General features: G+C 42.8%; 1 protein-coding gene across 6 annotated transcripts in view; it reads left to right on the forward strand.

Annotated features, from left to right (window-relative positions):
* The window catches only part of TUBGCP2 (tubulin gamma complex component 2), a 1,139,845-nt gene that overhangs the window by 529,507 nt on the left and 587,722 nt on the right, over positions 1-22,616 (forward strand). For all 6 annotated transcript variants that reach the window (XM_073573858.1, XM_073573862.1, XM_073573860.1 and 3 more), the window contains 2 exons: positions 7,524-7,669; positions 7,804-7,984. In XM_073573858.1, coding sequence (XP_073429959.1) covers positions 7,524-7,669; positions 7,804-7,984 — 327 coding nt within the window. The remainder of the gene's footprint in view (positions 1-7,523; positions 7,670-7,803; positions 7,985-22,616) is intronic.

Consider the following 22,616-nt stretch of genomic DNA (forward strand, 5'->3'; position numbering starts at 1 on the left):
AAGTCTTCGTCCAAGGTCTTCTCCCACAGAAGACCTTTTACTACTCCTCTGAGTTCCAAGACTTCTTTATCGAGCCTCTCCACCCTGTGCTCGGCCATTTGTCTCAGGAATCTTTCTCGTTCTTCCACTTTCTTTTATTAACTGTATCTCATGATCTTGTTATATTTTGGCCAGCACGTGTCGCACCACTACTTTAGTTGTATTGTCAATGGGTACCACTGGGTCAGTCTGTCAGCCGAGTGAACCATCCCGTTACCGTCTAACTGTGTTTTTACCCCAGTTGTCTCGTCAGTCAGGTCACCATCCATCATGTCACGAGACGTTAGGTCCATAAGTTGGGCAAATGTACCTCTTCTTTCGGTCAATTCTACCTCTGACCCCACAGTCAAAATGTCTCCATCGTCTGACCATACGTCATCAAACAAAACAAAGTCCCGGCCCCTCTCCAAGGTGTACACTAAGTCACGTGGTATCCCGCCCCCTTTGCACTCACCGCCTTTGGTCCCTTCAAACATTACTGTGGCTACTGCATAGTCCACCGTGACCCCGTGTTTACAGCGAATCCTGACGTTTTTCTCGGTCAGAGAGGAAACGAGAGGAGTTCCTGTCAGAGTCACCTGACTCTGAGTCCAACTGTCCAGAGACTCTTTCTCGGTGCAACATCACGGTACACACCTGCGGCCCGTCATTATCCGGAAAGACTGTGTCAAATATAGCGTGGCACTACCGCAAGGTGCACAAGTAGGTTACCCAGACTGAAGTGAATAATAAAGTAACTTGTCACTCAACTGACTAATCCCTTGCAGTTGTGATTTATTTTATGTATTTTTTGCAGTCCTAGAAAAGACGTTTCGGCCTACAATCGGCCTTCGTCAGTCTGCTATAAAAATTACAAGATACATACAAAAGAGAATCATAACAGGTCCTCATAAAATAGACAATATTGTACAAACATGTTGTTTGGTGACCGTAATATAAATCACAAGCAATATCATCACATAGTAGTGGTCACCGTGTATATAACAATATATATATATATATATATCACAATATTGAGATAGGTGAACCAGGTGAGAAAGAAAGCAATGAAGCGAAAGCATAAAAAATTGAAAAAAGGGGGGGCATACCCTACTGCTATCACAGAATAATAATCCGGTATCCAGATAAGAATTCCTATGGAAATCTGTGGTGAACCAAGTGAGTAGTTATAGTGGTGGAATATCTAATGGTGGTGGTATCTATAGAAGAATATTATAGTCATACCTACTTTATACTATCATGTAGATCTAAATAGTATCTCCTGTTTTTATGAAAATAGGTGTGCTGAATAAAAGCCTGAAAAAATGGAAAATAAAAAATAGAAAAAAGATAAAAAAATAAAAAATAATAAAAAATAAAATATTTTCTTTTTGTCTCCAAAATAGGTAAAAATGGATGAGTCAGGTTGTTTATATACCTTGCAAAAAGAATGTATGGCTATACAAGGAGAAATGTTTAAATCCCCATAGAGGTGCTGTGGACGCTAGCCTGCAAAAAAATATATATGAAGTATTCAAAATATGATGTAAACTCATCCTATATTATATTTGGTGTGGGCATACCTGTTTGGAACTGTAAGGCTGGGTTCACACGTAGCGGAACTCTCGCGGAAATTACCGCGAGAGTTCCGGAATTCCATTCCACGGGAAAATCGCATTTTAAATTCCCGCGGTTTTCCCGCGGAAAAACTAGCATTTTGCAAGCGTAATTAGCTTGCAAAATGCTAGCGTTTTCCAAGCGATCTGTAGCATCGCTCGGAGAACTGATTGACAGGTTGGTCACACTCGTCAAACATAGTGTTTGAAAAGTGTGACCAACTTTTTACTACTGAGGCCGCCTATGCAGCATCAGTAGTAAAAGATAAAATGTAAAAAATAATAATAAAAAAAGTGTTATTCTTACCTTCCGACGTCCCGCGCAGCCTTCCCGCCTCTCTCCACGGTCTCGTTCCCAGTAATCTTTTGTGAAAATGCCCCCGATGACGTACGTTCTCGCGGGATCACGACGTTTCGCGGTCATTCGCGCGACATCATCGCGAATGACCGCGAAACGTCGTGATCCCGCGAGAACGTACGTCATCGGGGGCATTTTCACAAAGGATTACTGGGAACGGGAGCATGGAGAGAGGCGGAAAGGTTGCGGGGGGCGTCGGGAGGTGAGACTAACAATATTTTTTATTTTAAATTCTATTTTTTACAGGGATATGGTGCCCACAGCCCGGAGGACAGTCTTCTCTCCTCCGGACCGTGAGTACCATCCACATTTGTTCCGCTTACTTTCGCATGGTGTGCACAGCCACATGCGGAAAGTAAGCAGAACAATGCATTCCTATGGGTGCGGGATCGCCGCGATTCAGCAAAATTAATGAGCATGCTGCGTTTTTTACCGCAAAGCGATTCCGCCGCGGTAAAAACCGCAGCATTAGCACAGCATTGCGGAATCCCATAGGAATGCATGGGATGCTTATTTTTCGCGTTTTTGCGGCAAAATCACGCGGTTAAAACCGCCGCGGAAACGCGAAAAAAAGCCACGTGTGAACTCAGCCTAACCGTAAAACTCAGGAAGAAATGAGTAGGTCCATATGAAGCTAAGGGAAGAAAAACAAGGGAGTGTGTACTAAGCGGTAAAACAGCCGCTACCGCGTCATGCAATAAATAAGAAGGACCCTGCTGTAAATTCTTACACAGTGGAGGTGTGGGGTCGGCGTGCACCGGCTAGACACCGTAATGCCCCGCTCATCTGCTAGCCACGTGTGCCCTTGTCAGCGGTCTTAAATCAAATGGAGGCGGGACAGCGTCCGCGTTCACCGGAAGTGGTGAGCAGGAAGTGTCCGGCTCAATGTGTCAATCACACAGAGCCCCATGTCTAATGAATAGGAGCTCCTGCGCTCCAATAAAAGTGAAGGGAAGTGTATCATGTGTGAGGACTGGGAGGATCTGGGTAAAAGTGATTGATCTGTGCCTTTGCATGGGGAGAAAAAATAGCGTTCCTAAACAGTACTGCCTCTATTAATTTGAATGGAGTATTGGAATTAAAATTATGTTACAGTGGTGGAAATAATCTGTAATTGGGATATTTGATATTTCAACATGATCAAATATCCCAATTACAGATTATTTCCACCGCTGTAACATAATTTTATTTCCAATACTCCCTTCTAATTGATAGAGGCAGTACTGTGTGTATATATATATATATATATATATATATATATATATATATATGTGTAGTGTCTTGCGAAATTATTTTAACCTTTTCCCACATATCATTCTTCAAACCTTGAGATACCAAATGTAAATTTTTGGTGAAGAATCAGCAATAAGTGGAACACAGTTGTGAGGTTGAAGGAAATTTATTGGTTATTTTACATTTTTGGGGAAATTCTTATTCAGCCCCTTTACTTTCAGTGCAGCAAACTCACTCCAGAAGTTCTTTGTGGATCTCTGAATGATCCAATGTTGTCCTAAATGACTATTGATGATAAATATATCCACCTGTGTGTAATCAAGTCTCCGTATAAATGCACCTGCTCTGTGATACTCTCAGGGTTCTGCTTGAAGCACAGAGAGCATTAAGAAGACCAAGGAACACAACAGGAAGGTCTGTGATACTGGTGAGGAGATGTTTAAAGCCGGATTTGGATACAAACTGATTTCCAAAACTGTAAGCATCCCAAGGAGCACTGTGCAAGCGATCATATTGAAATGGAAGGAGTATCATACCACTGCAAATCTACAAAGACCCGGCGATCCCTCTAAACTTTCATCACAAACAAGGAGAAGACTGATCAGAGATGCAGCCAAGAGGCCCATGATCACTCTGGATGAACTGCTGAGATCTACAGCTGAGGTGGGATAGCCTGTCCATAGGACAACAATCAGTCATACACTGCACAAATCTGGCCTTTATGGAAGAGTGGCAAGAAGAAAGCCATTTCTCAAAGATATCCATAAAAAGTGTTGTTTAAAGTTTTCAACAAGCCACCTGGGAGACACCCCAAACATGTGGAAGAAGGTGCTCTGGTCAGATGAAGCCAAAATCGAACTTTTTGGTAACCATGCCAAACGATGTTTGGCGTAAAGGCAACACAGCTCATCACCCTGAACACACCATCCCCACTCTCCGACATGGTTGTGCAGCATCATGGTTTGCTTTTCTTCAGCAGGGACAGGGAAGATGGTTAAAATTTATGGGATGGGAAGATGAATGGAGCCAAATACAGGACCATTCTTGAAGAAAACCTGTTGGAGTCTGCAAAAGATCTGAGACTGAGATGGAGATTTGTCTTCCAACAATACAATGATCTCAAACATAAAGCAAAATCTACAATGGAATGATTCACAAAAAAGCGTATCCAGGTGTTAGAATGGCCAAATCAAAGTCCAGACTTGAATCCAATCGAATCTGTGGAAAGAGCTGAAAACTGCTGTACACAAACGATCTCCATCCAACCTCACTGAGCTCGAGCTGTTTGCCACGTAAGAATGTGCAAGAATTTCAGTCTCTCGATGTAAAAAACTGATAGAGACATACCCCGAGTGACTTGCAGCTGTAATCACAGCAAAAGGTGGCGCAACAAAGTATTAAGTTAAAGGGGCCGAATAATATTGCACGCCCCACTTTTCAGTTTTTGAATTTCCACAAAATTTAAAATAACCAATAAAATTTTTTTCAACTTCACAATTGTGTCCCACTTGTTGATTCTTCACCAAAAATTTACATTTGGTATCTTTGTTTGAAGCATCAAAAGGAAAAGGTTGAAAAGTTCCAGGGAGCCGAATACTTTCGCGAGGCACTGTATATATGCATATGTACAGGGTGGTCCAAAAGTAGGTGGACAGTATGTGTAATAGGGTTATGAAGGGGGATATTTATCAAACATGGTGTAAAGTGAAACTGACTCAGTTGCCCTTCGCAACCAATCAGAGTACTCAAGGACAAAGTTTTATAGTCGAAAACCAAAAAGTGTCAGTGATTTGATAAATTACATAAGAGATGCATTTCAAGAAATTAATACCCAAAGAGACTTGTGCTAAAATGTTTGTCGAAGCGTAAGAGGCAGACTTCAAAGCTGTGCAAATTGTGATGGAAAATAGTTTGAGCACCTGCTTTGGTAAAATTTAAGTGCTTTTGTATTATTGTTCAGAATAAAATTTAATTGTCAATGTTATGCTTGTGTTAGTAAATTTAATTTTATATATAAATCAAAATAAATCTCATTATTTTCTGTCTACCTACTTTTGGACCTCCCTGTATATATTTGCGTGTGTGTGTGTGTGTGTGTGTGTGTGTGTGTATGTATGTATGTATATATAATATATGTGTGTATATGTTTATTATATATATTAATGTTTTGTTTTTTTTTGAAGAATAATTTGCTTTGAGAACGTTGAGTAAATGGCTTGGAGAATTGCTCTGTTAAAATTGCATAGAAATCGCACTGTATTCAGATATCAATTGGATGCTAGGTGTAAAAATCAGATTGTACTCACATGACACTTTTATAAAGCCCCCGTTACACATAACGATGTCCCAGTGATCCCACCAACGGTCCGACATGATGGGATTGCTGGGACATCGTTAGGCTGATCGCTGGTGAGCTGTCACAAGACAGCCCCAGCGATCAGGATCAGCGACGCTGGTTTCTAATGTAAACATCAAGTATCCAGGCGCTGCGGCTCCTGGATACCCGCTGTTTACCTTGGAAACCAGCGCCGGTTTCCAAGATAAACAGCGGGTATCCTGGAGCCGCGGCTCCTGGATACCCGATGTTTACATTAGAAAACAGCGTCGCTGATCGCTGGTCTCTCGCTGCCACATGCAGCGATGCGCGCTGGCCAGCGGGAGACCAGCGATCGAAAAACGGCCCAGGCCGATGCTGCACTATCAGGGATAACCGGCAGGGGGGCTGGTCGCTGATCCAGGACACACACAGCGATCTCGCTGGCGAGATCGCTGTGGAGTCACAAAATCAGCAATCTCGCTAGCGAGATCGCTGTGTGTGACGGGGCCTTTACACTCCTGTGACTTTTGGCAGGGAGACTTAGATAGATTTTTCACACGTTTAGTGTGTGTCCTGCCTAAGGCGGAGACGCAAGGTATTTGAAATGCTACAAATTAGCCATTGTCCATTTTTCAAACAGCACCTTTTAAATGGCCCAATTCAGGTCATCCTGGAAATACGAACCTAGGGTCAGGACTATAAAAAGCTGAGTGGTTAAAAATGAATTTGTTCACATGTGAGGGCTGCATATGCTGATGTGATCCATACCTCATTTCTCCATCCCTCAAAGAAACAGAAGTTAACTGTAGACGGAAACGTTTGTCATGGCTCAGGACGGGATTTCCTTCTCCGTCCTGGGTTTGTTGCGGTTAACTCTGTTTGTATTCCCTTTGGTTTTTTGGTGGACTATTTATACCTGCTCTGGTGCTGGACTCTTTGTCAGTGATACTTCAGTTCTCGGCTGAGCAGCTGACCTAGTGACTCTAGTGTATACCATTTGTGCCTTTCAGTTCTTGTTCTGTGTATGATTCGGCTGTCCTACGTTTTGTCTGCTTTGTGATTCTGTACTTCTATGATGTCTCCGGTTGTGACCTTTGGCTAAGTTCTCTGACCTCTGACTACCCTCCTGTCTGCGCCCCTGGTTACCGCGTTCCTGTCTGGTTTCTGACTTTGGCTTTTATTACACCAGTCTCCTTCTTCGCCCCCACTACACTGCGTTACCCTCTGTTTACTGAACTCTGCTTGTCTGACCTCGCTCCAGATGCCGCTGGCTCCCGCTTTCATTTTCTTTCCCATACAGGAGTTAGCTTTGCCTCTGGCCACTCCCCTGGTGGGCACATGTCTCAGGTCCGGTTCTCGTGCGGTTCGCACTTGCTGCAGCCGCACGCTCTGACTCTAGATCGCTGTCTCCCTCCTTACTCCCCCTGGTGTTCATTACAGTTTAGTTATTTCTGCTTCTTCCTCTTTATTTTAGAACAGTTTTGCATATTTGTGTGTGGTTGTTTTGTTATCTTTTTATATATTTCATTGTAAGCATTGTGCATTTTTATTTTAAAAATTAAAATCTTTAAATTTGATCCTTGTATGCTCTAGAGAATCCATGGCTTTTGTGTGTGTGACCTTTTGATTGTCAGACAGTAGCATATTTTGGGGACTCATCATCCTTTGTGTTTGAGTGGTGGCTGCGTGAGTTAAGTTACTGGGGTGTGTGGACAGTGTCGGGTTTGATTTATGCTCAATTTTTAGCCAAAAACAGAGGTTGGGAGCTTTGAGTGAAATTAGATAAAGTAACCCTTGCAGGCGCACCCCACGTCTTGAGAAGTGTGTACGTAATAGTCAAATATTGCTGTTTAATATGAATTAAATAAATTTAATGAGAGAAGTACATGAAAAAAGCATTGACATTAACCTGAGCTTTATTTTTTTTTTTTTATACATACTCTCTCACCAGTATTTTTTTTTTTTTTTTTTTTTTTTACAGTGAATTCATGGTAGAAGAGCATGAGTTACAAAAAGAAAAAATTCAGGAAGATTATAATGACAAGTATTGGGATCAGCGATACACCATTGTGCAACAGCAGATTCCATCATTCCTTCAGAAGGTTGCAGACAAGATTCTAAGTACAGGTAACGAGGAAGATCAAACTAAATTTTCCATCTTTACTGTTTTGTTTTTGACCTCACCTACATAAAGAAAATGAAAGTTGTTTCGTTATAAAAAAAAAAAAAACTATTACTTGTTTTACACTGTTCTTTACCAGGTAAATACCTTAATGTAGTCAGAGAGTGCGGTTGTGATGTCACATGTCCTGATGCTAAGGAGATCATTTACACACTTAAAGAACGTGCGTATGTTGAAAGAATTGAGAAGGCATATAGCTATGCAAGCAAAGTACTCTTGAATTTTTTGATGGAAGAAAAGGAGTTGGTTGCTCATCTTCGGTATGTGAAAATTTGTAATACATTGTTTTATTATTAATACAAATTTAAACGTGAACTTTACTTTCAGCAAAAGTAGAAGTGGGTTTAAAATACTTTCTAGTATACCGTACCAGCCAAAAGATTGAACACACCTGTTCATGCAGTGGTTTTTCTTTTTCTTATTGGAATGTGCACATTTTAGATATTGAGTGCAGACATAAAGCCATGACAAAAACTTATGGAAACAAGGAGTAATGAAATATGTAAAACCAACCATAATTTGTTAACCCTTCTTTTCCTGAAAGTTCTCCCCACCTTTTATTTTGATAATAGCTTTACACATATTTGCCATTCTTTCATGCAGCTTCATCAGGTTGTCACTTGAAATGGCTTCCATTGAACAGGTATGCCTCATCAAGAGTTCATTTGTGGTATCTCGTGCCTTCAGAAAGTGTTTCTGACCATTAGTTGTGTTTTCCAGTGGCAGTTTTCGCATAATGTTCTTTACAGTTCTATACATTGCTGAAATCTATTCACAATTGTGCAAAACTAAAATAAGAGCATCTCAGCTAAGTAAATAGAAAGTATTGCCTATTATTACTTTAAGATATGAAAGTATTCAATCCAGAAGATTGCTAGAACCTTAAAGTATCCTAAAGTTCAGTCATGAAAACTACTAATTGCTATGATGTGTAGTGTATTGCATTTTGACTTTCAGTCTCGGACTGACCCACCGGAACACCAGACAATCCTCTGGTGGGCCCCCATGCCGGATATAATAAGGGTTTGCAGGTAATTGTGGTCTTTACAAGCACCACAGTTCTTTCAGAAGCCGTGTTCTTTAGCATGCAGTTGTTGCATGATGGCTGCCGGAGCGTCGCTTCTATGCACCGTGCGCTGACCTCATCATGTGGCACATAGCAGTGACATTTAAAAAAAATTGTCAGCGTCCATGTTAAAGACCACGCCAATATGAAACTGCAAGAGGACACTGCCGGAGGAGCACAGGAAGGTGAGATTTTTTTTTCCTCTGTGAATGGGCAAGGTAGTGAGTAGACATAGGGGCCCAGAATGGGGGGGAAGCATAGAGGTGGAGCAAAGGGCCAAGGATATGGGAGCGATACATAAGAGCCCAGGATATGGGGGATACATAGGAGCCCAGGTTTTTTTTGGGGGGAATACATTTGGCTCCTTGAAATGGGGTGGAGCACATAGGGGCCCAGAATATGGGGGGAAAAATAGAAACCCAGTTTATGGAAGGATACATTTGGGGATATTGTTAAATAAAGGGGGCCCGGATGGGTGACTATTACAGTATGGGGGCCAAAATGAGGTATGTGCATTATTAGTTTATGGTGGTAAGTGGGGACATAATTAGTGTAGGGGCCAATTAGGGGACATTATTACTGCTGTAATATAATTTACTTTTGAGGATACTGTCTTTCATAGAGAAACAAAAGGGAGGCCCTGTTACTTTGTAGGGCAGCACTGTCTCTTTTTTTCTTCATCTGGCATTTCTGACGAAGTGTAAGGGTCCCGTTACACTTAGCCATGCACCAGCGATGCCGACAACGATACGACCCGGTCAGGATCGCTGGTGCATCGCTAAATGGTCGCTAGTGAGCTGCCAGAAAGAAAATCTCACCAGCGACGCATCAGCGATCCAGCGATGCTCGGCGGTCGCTCCTCCCTTTCACACGGTAGCGATGATGACGTCTTCCGCCTGTGTCCATGCATCGCTAGTCGGCGCCAGCAGGACGCTAACGAGAAGAAAATTACTTAGGACGTTCGAGCTCCATCAGCGATATCCAGCCGGGGGGCCGGTTGGAGGTAAGTGTCACATGTAGCGATATTGCTGTTGCGTCACAAAATTGGTGACGCTTTAGCAATATCGCTAGCGATCTCGCTATGTGTAAAGCCCCCTTAAGAATTGGGGAAAAAGTGGAATATGCTCTAGAAGCGATCAGCTATAGATAACTGTCTTATAGAAGCGATAGTAGTTTGTGCCAGATGAAGAAGAAAAGCGAAGATGAAGTACTTAAACTAGAGACGTCACCAGTGAGTCCGTGTGTTATCTGTACACTGACACTGCACACTGGAGGGGTCTCAAACATGTGGGCCACAAGCCACCTCCGAGGCTGCTTCATGCGGCCCGCAGACCCTGTAAACCCCTTGGCGATCCCTGGTCCAGTGTTTATCAGCTGAACTGCCGCCCCCCGGACTGTTGAGTCGGCAGTTCTCTGTGCGAGCTATCAAGCTGACAGCCGGCACAGAGAAGCTGCAGCATGCTGGCTCCCAGTATTCAATTGTACTTGCATCTTTCAGACGCGAATACAATTGAAGCTCTAACCGCCAAGTCAGAGCTACTCCAGCAGCGTGATCACGTCATGTGGTCACGCTGCTGATGTCACTCGCTGGCACCCAATGCTGGTAAGAGCTCCACTTTAGTGAAGCTGAAGACACCGAAGATTGGATGCGTGTCATTACTGTGTGTGAGAGGTATAACTGTGTGTTTGGCTTTTACTGTGTGTGTGTGGCTATTTACTGTGTGTGGGGGGGTGGTATTTATTGTGTGGGGGTATTTACGGCTGTCGGTGACATATTTACTGTATGGGAGGGCTATTTACAGCCATGGGATTGTTTACTGTGTGTGGGGGAGAATTACTGTAATGGGCATGGGGGAACATTTACTGTGATGGGGTATTTAGTGTTGTGTCTGGTGGAGATTTATTGTGATGGGGGTATTTATATTTATTTATTCAGTGGCTCAGTGTAGGGGAGATTTTTATTCACGAGCATTATAATGAGACTGCTATTCTTAAGGGTGTTGTGTAGGGATGTGCTGCAGGAGACCGGAGAAGATGGATGTCTGCAGAGATGGCTATGGATGAGAAAACTCTTCATAGCGTCTGGACAAGATGAAGAAGAAAACATAAAGGACACTTCAAGAGACAACGTCATCTATAAGATACCTGGATGTAAATTTTTTTTTGTGATACTGACTAATTCTCATGTTTTTATTTGGTAGGCGCATTAAAGGGGTTACCCATGTTTGTGATGAGTCTGCAGTCATTCTATGTGACTGCAGATTTCTGAATTTTCACAGTGTGCACTTCATGCTGTCAAGATTCTCACGTGTCGGCAATTTGCATATATACAGTCACGTGCCGACTAGACATGCGTGGCGTCACTCAATGAAAATAAATTGAGCGATGCCTAATACATATAAATGAAATGTGGCAAAAAGTATACAAATCACAAACTTGTGTAAGATAGAATCCTAAAAGTAAGCAGTGCAAAATATCACTTTGTCCTTCAAAGAATGAGGCTCCCCAAATTCATTTTTTTCTATATGCTTCCCATATACCCAGTTGAGTTTGAGACCCCTCGTATACTGTGTACAGACAGATCTCCTGTGTATAATGTCACTGGTGGTGACTGTATTACGTGTACACTGACACTATATACAGATCATCTGTATATACTGTCTCTGGTGATCACTGTATTACCTGTACCTTATACACTATATTCAGAGCTCCTGTGTAAGTCAGTGGTGATCACTGTATTACCTGTACACTGAAAATATATACAGATCTCCTGTGTATAATGTCATTGGTGATCATTGTATTACCTGTACACTGACACTATATGCAGAGCTCCTTTGTGTAATGTCACTGGTGATCACTGTATTACCTTTACACTGACACTATATACAGAGCTCCTGTGTATAATGTCACTGGTAATCCCTGTATTACCTTTACACTGACACTATATTCAGAGTTCCTGTGTATGTCATTGGTGATCACTGTATTACCTGTAGACTATACACTATATATACACTCACTGGCCACTTTATTAGGTACACCATGCTAGTAACGGGTTGGACCCCCTTTTGCCTTCAGAACTGCCTCAATTCTTCGTGGCAGAGATTCAACAAGGTGCTGGAAGCATTCCTCAGAGATTTTGGACCATATTGACATGATGGCATCACACAGTTGGCGCAGATTTGTCGGCTGCACATCCCTGATGCGAATCTCCCGTTCCACCACATCCCAAAGATGCTCTATTGGATTGAGATCTGGTGACTGAGGAGGCCATTTGAGTACAGTGAACTCATTGTCATGTTCAAGAAACCAATCTGAGATGAATCGAGCTTTATGACATGGCGCATTATCCTGCTGAAAGTAGCCATCAGATGCCTGTTCTTAGCTGAGAGGAGTGGTACCCAGTGTGGTCTTCTGCTGCTGTAGCCCATCTGCCTCAAAGTTAGACGCACTGTGCGTTCAGAGATGCTCTTCTGCCTACCTTGGTTGTAACGGGTGGCAATTTGAGTCACTGTTGCCTTTCTATCAGCTCGAACCAGTATGCCCATTCTCCTCTGACCTCTGGCATCAACAAGGCATTTCCGGCCACAGAACTGCCGCTCACTGGATTTTTTTTCTTTTTCGGACCATTCTCTGTAAACCCTAGAGATGGTTGTGCGTGAAAATCCCAGTAGATCAGCAGTTTCTGAAATACTCAGACCAGCCCTTCTGGCACCAACAATCATGCCACGTTCAAAGGCACTCAAATCACCTTTCTTCCCCATACTGATGCTCGGTTTGAACTGCAGGAGATTGTCTTGACCATGTCTACATGCCTAAATGCACTGAGTTGCCGCCATGTGATTGGCTGATTAGAAATTAAGTCTTAACACACAGTTGGACAGGTGTACCTAATAAAGTGACCAGTGAGTGTAGAGCTCCTGTGTAAAATGTCACTGATGATCACTGTATTACCTGTACACTGACACTATATTCAAGAGTTCCTGTGTATGTCATTAGTGATCACTGTATTACCTATACACTATATATAGAGCTCCTGTGTATAATGTCACTGGTGATCACTGTATTACCTGTACACTGACACTATATGCAGAGCTCCTTTGTGTTATGTCACTGGTGATGACTGTATTATGTGTACACGGACACTATATATAGAGCATCTGTAAATACTGTCACTGGTGATCACTGTATTACCTGTACACTGACACTAGATACAGAGCTCCTGGGTATAATGTAACCGAAGATCACTGTATTACTTGTGTACGATATACAATACAGACCAAAAGTTTGGACACACCTTCTCATTCAAAGAGATTCCTTTATTTTCATGACTATGAAAATTGTAGATTCACCCTGAAGGCATCAAATCTATGAATTAACACATGTGGAATTATATAATTAACAAAAAAGTGTGAAACAACTGAAAATATGTCTTATATTCTAGGTTCTTCAAAGTAGCCACCTTTTGCTTTGATTACTGCTTTGCACACTCTTGGCATTCTCTCTCGAAGATTTTTTTGAGATCACCTGCTGACTAATTAAACATGTAATAACACCAGCTGCCACCGGGGGGAAAACCCCAGAAGCAGACTCTCTAAACTTGTAGTAACACCAGCGGCCACCTGGGGCAAAAACCCACATTAACCCCCGAAGGGCTGAAAGGAAAAAGGTTTATAAAAGAGAATCCAGACTCTGACACGGATCCAAAAATGGATCATGACACCTTCACAATAAAATTAGACTACGTAGGTTCCTTTATGAACATGCAATTAAATGTGGGAGACTGTTAGTCATTCATCCCAGGAAGGACCCCAGTCACCTTTCCCTGATTAGAAAACTTGCGGGTTCCACTACTCAAGATGCAGCCCAAATCACAGAAATGTTTTGCAACTTTTATAGAGACCTATATAATATCAAAGGCCAGTTCTGTGATACGTTCTCATCGTCTTTTGACCATAAGATTAGCAAATACATGTAGCTGACCACTCCTCTAGTTTTCACTGTGGAGCTGACAGACACTTTAGACAAGGGCTTTGCTAAAGAGCAGAATAGATCGATCATGAAGAGTTCCCCAACTGGCAAACATTCAGGTCCAGATGGATTTGGCGCCCAGCTTGTCCCTTTCATGACTCAAGTTTTTAATTCCATCACCGAGAGCTGTTCATTTGTTGCTCAGTTTTTGAAGACTCGCATAAGTGTGATTCCAAAACCAGGGAAATACCATAAATGGTTTCCAATCGTATGGTATTTCCTTGATTAACTCCTTCACCCCCAAGCCCATTTTCACCTTCATGACCAGGTCAAATTTTACAATTCCAAAAAGTGTCACTTTATGAGGTAATAACTCTAGACCGCTTAAACAGATCCCACAGATTTTGAGATTTTTTTTTTGTGTGACATATTGAACTCAATGATGGTTGTAAAATTTGTTCAATATGATTTGCATATTTGTGAAAAAATGGAAATTTGACTGAAATGTTTTTATTTTTGCAATTTTTAAACTTCTAATTTTTATTCCCTGAAATCAGAGAGTTAAGTCACACAAAATAGTTAATAAATAACATTTCCCACGTGTCTACTTTACATCAGCACAATTTTTGAAATATAATTCACCATAGAGTTCTAATTTTTCCAACTATATTTACAAAAACTGTTTTTTTAGGGACCAGGAATTAATGGAATGTGCAAAGAAAAAATAATCTTTATATTGCGCTAACATATTCCGCAGCGCTTTACAGTTTGCACACATTATCATCACTGTCCCTGATGGGGCTCACAATCTAAATTCCCTATCAGTATGTCTTTGGAATGTGGAAGGAAACCGGAGAACCCGGAGGAAACCCACGCAAACACAGGGAGAACATACAGACTCCTTGCAGATGTTGTCCTTGGTGGGATTCGAAACCAGGACTCCAGTGCTGCAAGGCTGCAGTGCTATCCACTGAGCCACCAGATAGCACTGCAGAATGGACATTTAACCCCTTAAGCCCCAAGGGTGGTTTGCACGTTAATGACCAGGCCAATTTTTACAATTCTGACCACTGTCCCTTTATGAGGTAATAACTCTGAAACGCTTCCATGGATCCCGGTGATTCTGACATTGTTTTCTCGTGACATATTGTACTTCATGTTAGTGGTAAAATTTCATTCAAATAACTTGTGTTTATTTGTGAAAAAAACGGAAATTTGGCAAAAATTTTGAAAATTTCACAACTTTGAATTTTTATGCCCTTAAATCACAGAGATACGGCACACAAAAAACTTGATAAGTAATATTTCACACATGTTTACTTTACATCAGCACAATTTTGAAACCAAAATTTTTTTTTGTTAGGAAGTTATAAGGGTTAAAAATTGACCAGCGATTTCTCATTTTTGCAACACCATTTTATTTTTACGGACCACATCACATTTGAAGCCACTTTGAGGGGTCTATATGATAGAAAATACCCAAAAGTGACACCATTCTAAAAACTGCACCCCTTAAGGTGCTCAAAACCACATTCAAGAAGTTTATTAACCCTTTAGGTGCGTCACAGGAATTTTTTGAATATTTAAAAAAAAAATGAACATTTAACTTTTTTTCACTAAAAAAATACTTCAGGTTCATTTTTTTTTAATTTACCAAGAGTAACAGGAGAAACTGGACTGCAAAAGTTATTGTGGAATTTGTCCTGAGTACGCTGATACCTGATATGTGGGGGGGAACCACTGTTTCGGCGCATGGCAGACCTCAGCAGGGAAGGAGCGCCGTTTGACTTTTTCAATGCAAAATTGGCTGGAATTCAGATCGGACGCCATGTCGCGTTTGGAGAGCCCCTGATGTACCTAAACAGTGGAAACCCCCCAAGTGACCCCATTTTGGAAACTAGACCCCCCCCAAGGAACTTATCTAGATATGTGGTGAGAACTTTGAACCCACAAGGGCTTCACAGAAGTTTATAACGTACAGCGGTACAATTAAAAAATCATATTTTTTCCACAAAAATGATCTTTTCACCCCCAATTTTTATTTTTCCAAGGGTAACAGGTCCCTAAAATTTATTGTGCAATTTGTCCTGAGTACGCTGATACCCCACATGTGGGGTTAAACCACTATTTGGGCGCATGGCAGAGCTCGGAAGGGAAGCAGCGCCATTTGATGTTTTTGGCTGGAATTGAGATCGGACACCATGTCGCATTTTGAAAGCCCCTGATGTACCAAAACAGTAGAAACCCCCCATAAATGACACCATTTTGGAAACTAGACCCCCTAAGGAACTTATCTAGATGTGTGGTGAGCACTTTGAACCCCCCAGTGCTTCACAGAAGTTTATAACGCCCGGGCGTGAAAATAAAAAAATCGTATTTTTTCCACAAACATGATCTTTTAGTCACCAATTTTTTCATTTTCCCAAGGGTACAAGGACAAATTGGACCCCAAAAGTTGTTGTCCAATTTGTCCTTACTACGCTGATACCTCATATGTGGGAGAAAACTACTGTATGGGTACACGTCGGGGCTCGGAAGGGAAGTAGTGACGTTTTGGAATGCAGACTTTGATGGAATGGTCTGCAGGTGTCATGTTGCCTTTGGAGAGCCCTTAATGTACCTAAACAGTGGAAACCCCCCACAAATGACCCCATTTTGGAAACTAGACCCCCTAAGGAACTTATCTAGATGTGTGGTGAGCACTTTGAACCCCCAAGGGCTTCACAGAAGTTTATAATGCCCAGGCATGAAAATAAAAAAATCGTATTTTTTCCACAAACATGATCAATTAGCCTCCAATTTTTTTATTTTCCCAAGGGTAACAGGAGAAATTGGACCCCAAAAGTTGTTGTCCAATTTGTCCTGAGTACGCTGCTTCCTCATATGTGGGAGAAAACTACTGTATGGGCACACGTCGGGGCTCGGAAGGGAAGTAGTGACGTTTTGGAATGCAGACTTTGATGGATTGGTCTGTGGGTGTCATGTGCGTTTGGAGAGCCCCTGATTTACCTAAACTATTGAAACTCCCCTCAAGTGACCCCATTTTGGAAACTAGACCCCCCACGGAACTTATCTAGATGTGTGGTGAGCACTTTGAACCTCCAATTGCTTCACAGAAGTTTATAACTCCTGGACGTGAAAATAAAAAAATCATTTTTTCCACAAAAATGATATTTTTGCCCCCAATTTTCTATTTTCCAAAGTGTAACAGGAGAAATTGGACCCCAAAAGTTGTTTTGCAATTTGTCCTGAGTAGGCTGATACCCTACATGTGGGGTTAAAACACTGTTTGGGCGCATGGCAGAGCTTGGAAGGGAAGGAGCACCATTTGACTTTTTCAACGCAGAATTGGCTGGAATTGAGATCAGACACCATGTTGCCTTTGGAGAGCACCTCATGTGCCCAAACAGTGGAAACCCCCCAATTATAACTCCAACCCTAACCCCAACACACCCCTAACCCTAATCTGAGCCCTAATCCTAACCCTAGCCCTAACCCTAACCTGTTATGATTGAGTCACCGTTGGAGGCAAAAATAGAAATGCTAGCCAAGTCCAGAAAACCAGAGAAGTTGGCAGCTATCGGATTGCAGACCCCTGAACCTATCAACACAACTAGCAGTAGCCGTGGGGGGCTCCTACGATGCCCTAGGCCCCTCGATCACTGCCGGAGGACTACATAGCCTAAAGACAGAAAGGGAAATCTAAACTGCCCCAGAGCAGACCCCAAAGCAAAAGGCAGCCCCCCACATATAATGACCGTGAAGCAAGAAGAAAGAACAAAACACAGACAGAAAGATAGACTGAGCAAAGATGGGGCCCAAGCTAGCTTGGATAGGAAAGGACAGGAAGGCTGCTGTCTGCAATCCGAGAAAAACCCTATGAAAATAAGAGCCAACAAACTGACAGTAAAAAGACCCTGAAGACGCTAGGCTTCAAAAAAGGCTATGTCAATACTCAGGAATATTGTGAAGACAGAGCAACAGGCAAAAGGAGATTCAGCTCACCCCAGCAGGGAATGGCAGAATCCAGAAAAGCAAGGAAAACAAAACACTAATGCAAAAAGGCAAAGCAGAAATCTTAGCTTTAGATGAGCAGGAATCAGACTGGTTTCTTAGAAGTCCACAGAGAAATCACCCGCAGGCCAGAAGGGCGTCGGCAGCCTTATATCCAGTCATTAACTCCACTCAGCCAGTCATCATCATCATCCCCAGGTGTTTGACAATCAGGCTCACTACCTTTCTTCACCAGAAGAGGGAGTTCCTCGGGCCTCAGTAGTGAAGGGGAAAATGAACTCACAACAGTACCTCCCCCTTGAGGAGGGGTCACCGAACCCTCAACCACGCCACCAGGGCGATCAGGGTGAGCCCGATGAAGGGCACGCACCAATCTTTTGGCATGAATATCAGAGGCAGAGACCCAGGAATTATCCTCCTGACCATAACCCTTCCAGTTAACCAAATACTGGAGTCTCCGTCTAGCCAGACGGGAATCCAGTACTTTCTCTACCTCATATTCCATGTTACCTTCAACCAATACAGGGTCTGGAGGTGCAACCCCCGGAACAACAGGTTCAACAAACCTCTTCAACAAAGATTTATGGAAGACATTATGGATTTTAAATGTGACAGGAAGAGCCAAACGAAAAGAGACCGGATTAATAATCTCCAAAATCTTGTAAGGTCCAATAAATCTAGGTTTAAACTTAGGAGAAGCCACCTTCATAGCAATATTTTTTGATGATAACCACACCATATCACCAACCTTAAACTGGGGACCAATGGTCGTATGTCGGTTGGAAAACCGCTGGGCCTTTTCCTGGGAGAGAGATATCTTATCCACCACTTGGTCCCAGATCTGGTGCATTCTCTCCACCACAGTGTCAACACCTGGGCAGGCAGAGGGCTCCACCTGCCCTGAAGAAAATCGAGGATGAAACCCAAAGTTACAAAAAAAAAGGTGACATCAAAGTGGCAGAACTAGCTCTATTATTTAAAGCAAATTTGGCCAAGGGCAAAAATGAAACCCAATCATCCTGATCAGCAGAAATAAAACATCTCAAATATGACTCCAAGGTCTGGTTTGTTCTCTCTGTCTGCCCATTGGTCTGAGGGTGAAAAGCAGAGGAGAAGGACAACTGAATTCCCAGCTTGGAACAGAAAGTTCTCCAAAATCTAGACACAAACTGGACTCCTCTGTCAGATACAATGTTCTCAGGAATCCCGTGCAAGCGAACCACCTGTTGTAAAAACAGGGGCACCAATTCAGAGGAAGACGGCAACTTAGGGAGTGGTACAAAATGAACCATCTTAGAGAACCTATCACAAATCACCCAAATAACAGTCACCCTTTGAGAGACAGGCATATCAGAGATGAAATCCATTGAAATATGGGTCCATGGCCTCTTGGGGACAGGCAAAGGCATCAACAACCCACTAGAGCGAGAATACGATTAGACCGGGAGCATGTCCCACAGGACTGCACAAAATTCCTGACATCACGAGACAAGGAGGGCCACCAAAAAGACCGACTCACCAGATCTCTAGTACCAAAAATACCTGGATGACCAGCCAAAGCAGAGCAATGAACTTCAGACATCACTCTCTTCTTCCACTGGTCAGGAACATACAACTTTCCACTGGGACAACGCTCAGGTTTGTCCTCCTGGAACTCTTCCAGAGCACGTCTCAAATCGGGCGAGATGGCAGAAAGAACTACCCCTTCGCCTAAGATGGTAGCAGGCTTGGTCACCACAGGAGAATCAGCAAAGAAGCTCCTAGAGAGGGCGTCAGCCTTGACATTCTTAGTTCCAGGAAGAAAAGAAACCACAAAAGCAAAACGTGTAAAAAACAAGGCCCACCTAGCCTGTCTAGGGTTCAAGCGCTTAGCCGACTCTAGGTAAATCAAATTCTTGTGGTCAGTGAGGACCACGACTTGATGCTTAGCTCCCTCCAACCAATGTCTCCACTCCTCAAATGCCCATTTCATGGCTAACAGTTCCCGATTCCCCACATCATAGTTACGTTCAGATGGAGAGAACTTTCGGGAAAAGAAAGCACAGGGATTCATTTTAGATGTTACAGGATCCTTTTGGGACAAAACAGCTCCTGCACCAATCTCAGGAGCATCCACCTCTACCTGGAACAGAAGTGAGACATCAGGTTGCCGCAAAACCGGGGCGGAGGTGAATCTTCGCTTCAGCTCCTGAAAGGAAGAAACAGCCTCCGGAGACCAATTTAACACATCAGCACCCTTCTTAGTCAAATCAGTCAATGGCTTGGCAATACTAGAAAATTTTGCTATAAATTTCCGATAAAAATTAGCAAAACCCAAAAACTTCTGGAGGGCCTACAAAGAAGTGGGCTGAACCCAATCGTGAATGGCCTGTACCTTGGCCGGGTCCATTTCAATAGTTGACGGGGACAAAATAAATCCAAAAAAAGAAATCCTCTGTACTCCAAAAAGGCATTTAGATCCTTTGACATACAGGGAATTCTCCCTCAAGATCCGGAACACAGTCCGAATATGTTCCACATGAGAATCCCAATCCTTGGAGAAGATCAAAATATCATCCAGATAGATAATCAAAAATTTACCGACAAAATCTCAGAAAATATCGTTCATGAAGCACTGGAAGACAGAAGGGGCATTAGTGAGCCCAAAAGGCATCACCAGGTACTCAAAATGTCCCTCCGGAGTATTAAACGCCGTCTTCCATTCATCCCCATGCTTAATGCGAATAAGATTATACGCCCCCTGAGGTCAAGCTTGGTAAACCAGCAAGCACCTTTAACTCTGGAGAATAGATCAGAAATCAGGGGTAACGGATACTGATATTTAACAGTAATTTTGTTGAGAGCACGATAATTAATACAAGGTCTTAATGATCCATCCTTTTTGGCTACAAAAAAAAAAACGGCACCTAAGGGTGACGAGGATGGTCTAATATGACCCTTCTCCAACGCCTCCTTAATATAGGATCGCATAGCCTCGTGCTCGGGTACAGATAAATTGAAGAGCCGACCCTTGGGAAATTTACACCCCGGGCTCAGTTCAATTGCACAGTCATAACTCCTATGAGGAGGCAGAGACGCAGACTCATTCTCACTAAATACATCATAAAAGTCCGCCAAATAATCAGGAACATCATGCGACTGAGGAGAGGTGGAAAACACCGGAGCCTCACTAAAGGCACACCGACAACCCCAACTCACCACAGACACAGATTTCCAATCCAAAACTGGATTATGAATTTGTAACCAGGGAAACCCCAGAAAAATAGTATCATGCAGATTATGTAACACCAAAAACCTGCAATTTTCTTGATGGTCTGGGGCGACCCGCATTACCACCTGGGTCCAAAACTGAGGTTTATTTTTAGCCAAAGGAGTAGCATCAATCCCCCTCAAAGGGATAGGCGTCTGCAGAGGTGTCATCGGAAATCCACAACGTTTAGCAAAATCCAAGTCCATTAGGTTTAGAGCTGCTCCCGAATCCACAAAAGCCTTGGCGGAAAATGTGGACAGGGAGCAGATCAGAGTAATAGCCAGAAGAAACTTAGGTTGAACACCACCAACAGAAAACGTGTGTGCAAGGCGTTTCTCGCGTTTAGGACAGACAGAAATAATATGCGAGGCATATCCACAGAAAAAACACAACTTATTACGCCTTCTGAACTCCTGACGCTGCTCTCTGGAAAAAACTATCACATTGCATAGGTTCAGACATCTGTTCAACAGGTGGCAACACCTCTCGTGCAGCTCTGCGTTCGCGCAAACGCCGATCAACCTGAATGGCTAAAGACATAGAATCGTCAAGACCAGAGGGAACAGGAAATCCCACCATAGTATCTTTTACGGCTTCTGACAACCCCTTCCGAAAGAGAGCAGCCAAGACAATATCATTCCAGGTAGTAAGTACTGCCCACTTTCGGAATGTTTGACAGTACAATTCTGCAGAATCACGACCCTGGTTCAATGCCAGCAGGGTCTTTTCAGCCTGATCAATGGCATTAGGTTCGTCATACAACAACCCCAAGGCCTGAAAAAATGCGTTCACATTAGTCAGAATAGGATCATCTGGTTTCAAAGAAAACGCCCAATCCTGGGGATCGCCACGCAGCAAAGAGATGACAATTTTAACCTGCTGCGCGGAGCTCCCTGACGAGTTAGGCTTCAAGGCAAAAAATAATTTACAATTATTTTTGAAATTCAAAAATTTAGACCGATCCCAAAAAAATACATCAGGTGTAGGAATCTTTGGTTCAGCAGCATGTGAATGAGCAAGGTAGGCGGAAATTCCCCGCACTTCCGCAGTGAGCTGCTCCACACGATCAGACAATTGCTTTATCTCCATTGAGAGAAAAAGAAAAATTCCCCCTACGGCCTCAGAGATATAGAGGAAAAAATATACACACCTTTTTTTTTTTTTTTTTTTTTTTTTTTTTTATACAATTCTTTCCTGCAATTGAGTACCCTAGGATCTGCGGTATGGCGGGTGATTCTGTTATGATTGAGTCACCGTAGGAGGCAAAAATAGAAATGCTATCTAAGTCCAGAAAACCAGAGAGGTTGGCAGCTATCGGATTGCAGACCCCTGAACCTATCAACACAACTAGCAGTAGCCGTGGGGGGCTCCTACGATGCCCTAGGCCCCTCGATCACAGCCGGAGGACTACATAGCCTAAAGACAGAAAGGGAAATCTAAACTACCCCAGAGCAGACCCCAAAGCAAAAGGCAGCCCCCCACATATAATGACGGTGAAGCAAGAAGAAAGAACAAAACACAGACAGAAAGATAGACTGAGCAAAGATGGGGCCCAAGCTAGCTTAGATAGGAAAGGACAGGAAGGCTGCTGTCT

The sequence above is a fragment of the Dendrobates tinctorius genome, unplaced genomic scaffold, assembly GCF_039654945.1.
Source record: "Dendrobates tinctorius isolate UK_male_01 unplaced genomic scaffold, ASM3965494v1 ptg000037l, whole genome shotgun sequence".
NCBI lineage: Eukaryota > Metazoa > Chordata > Amphibia > Anura > Dendrobatidae > Dendrobates > Dendrobates tinctorius.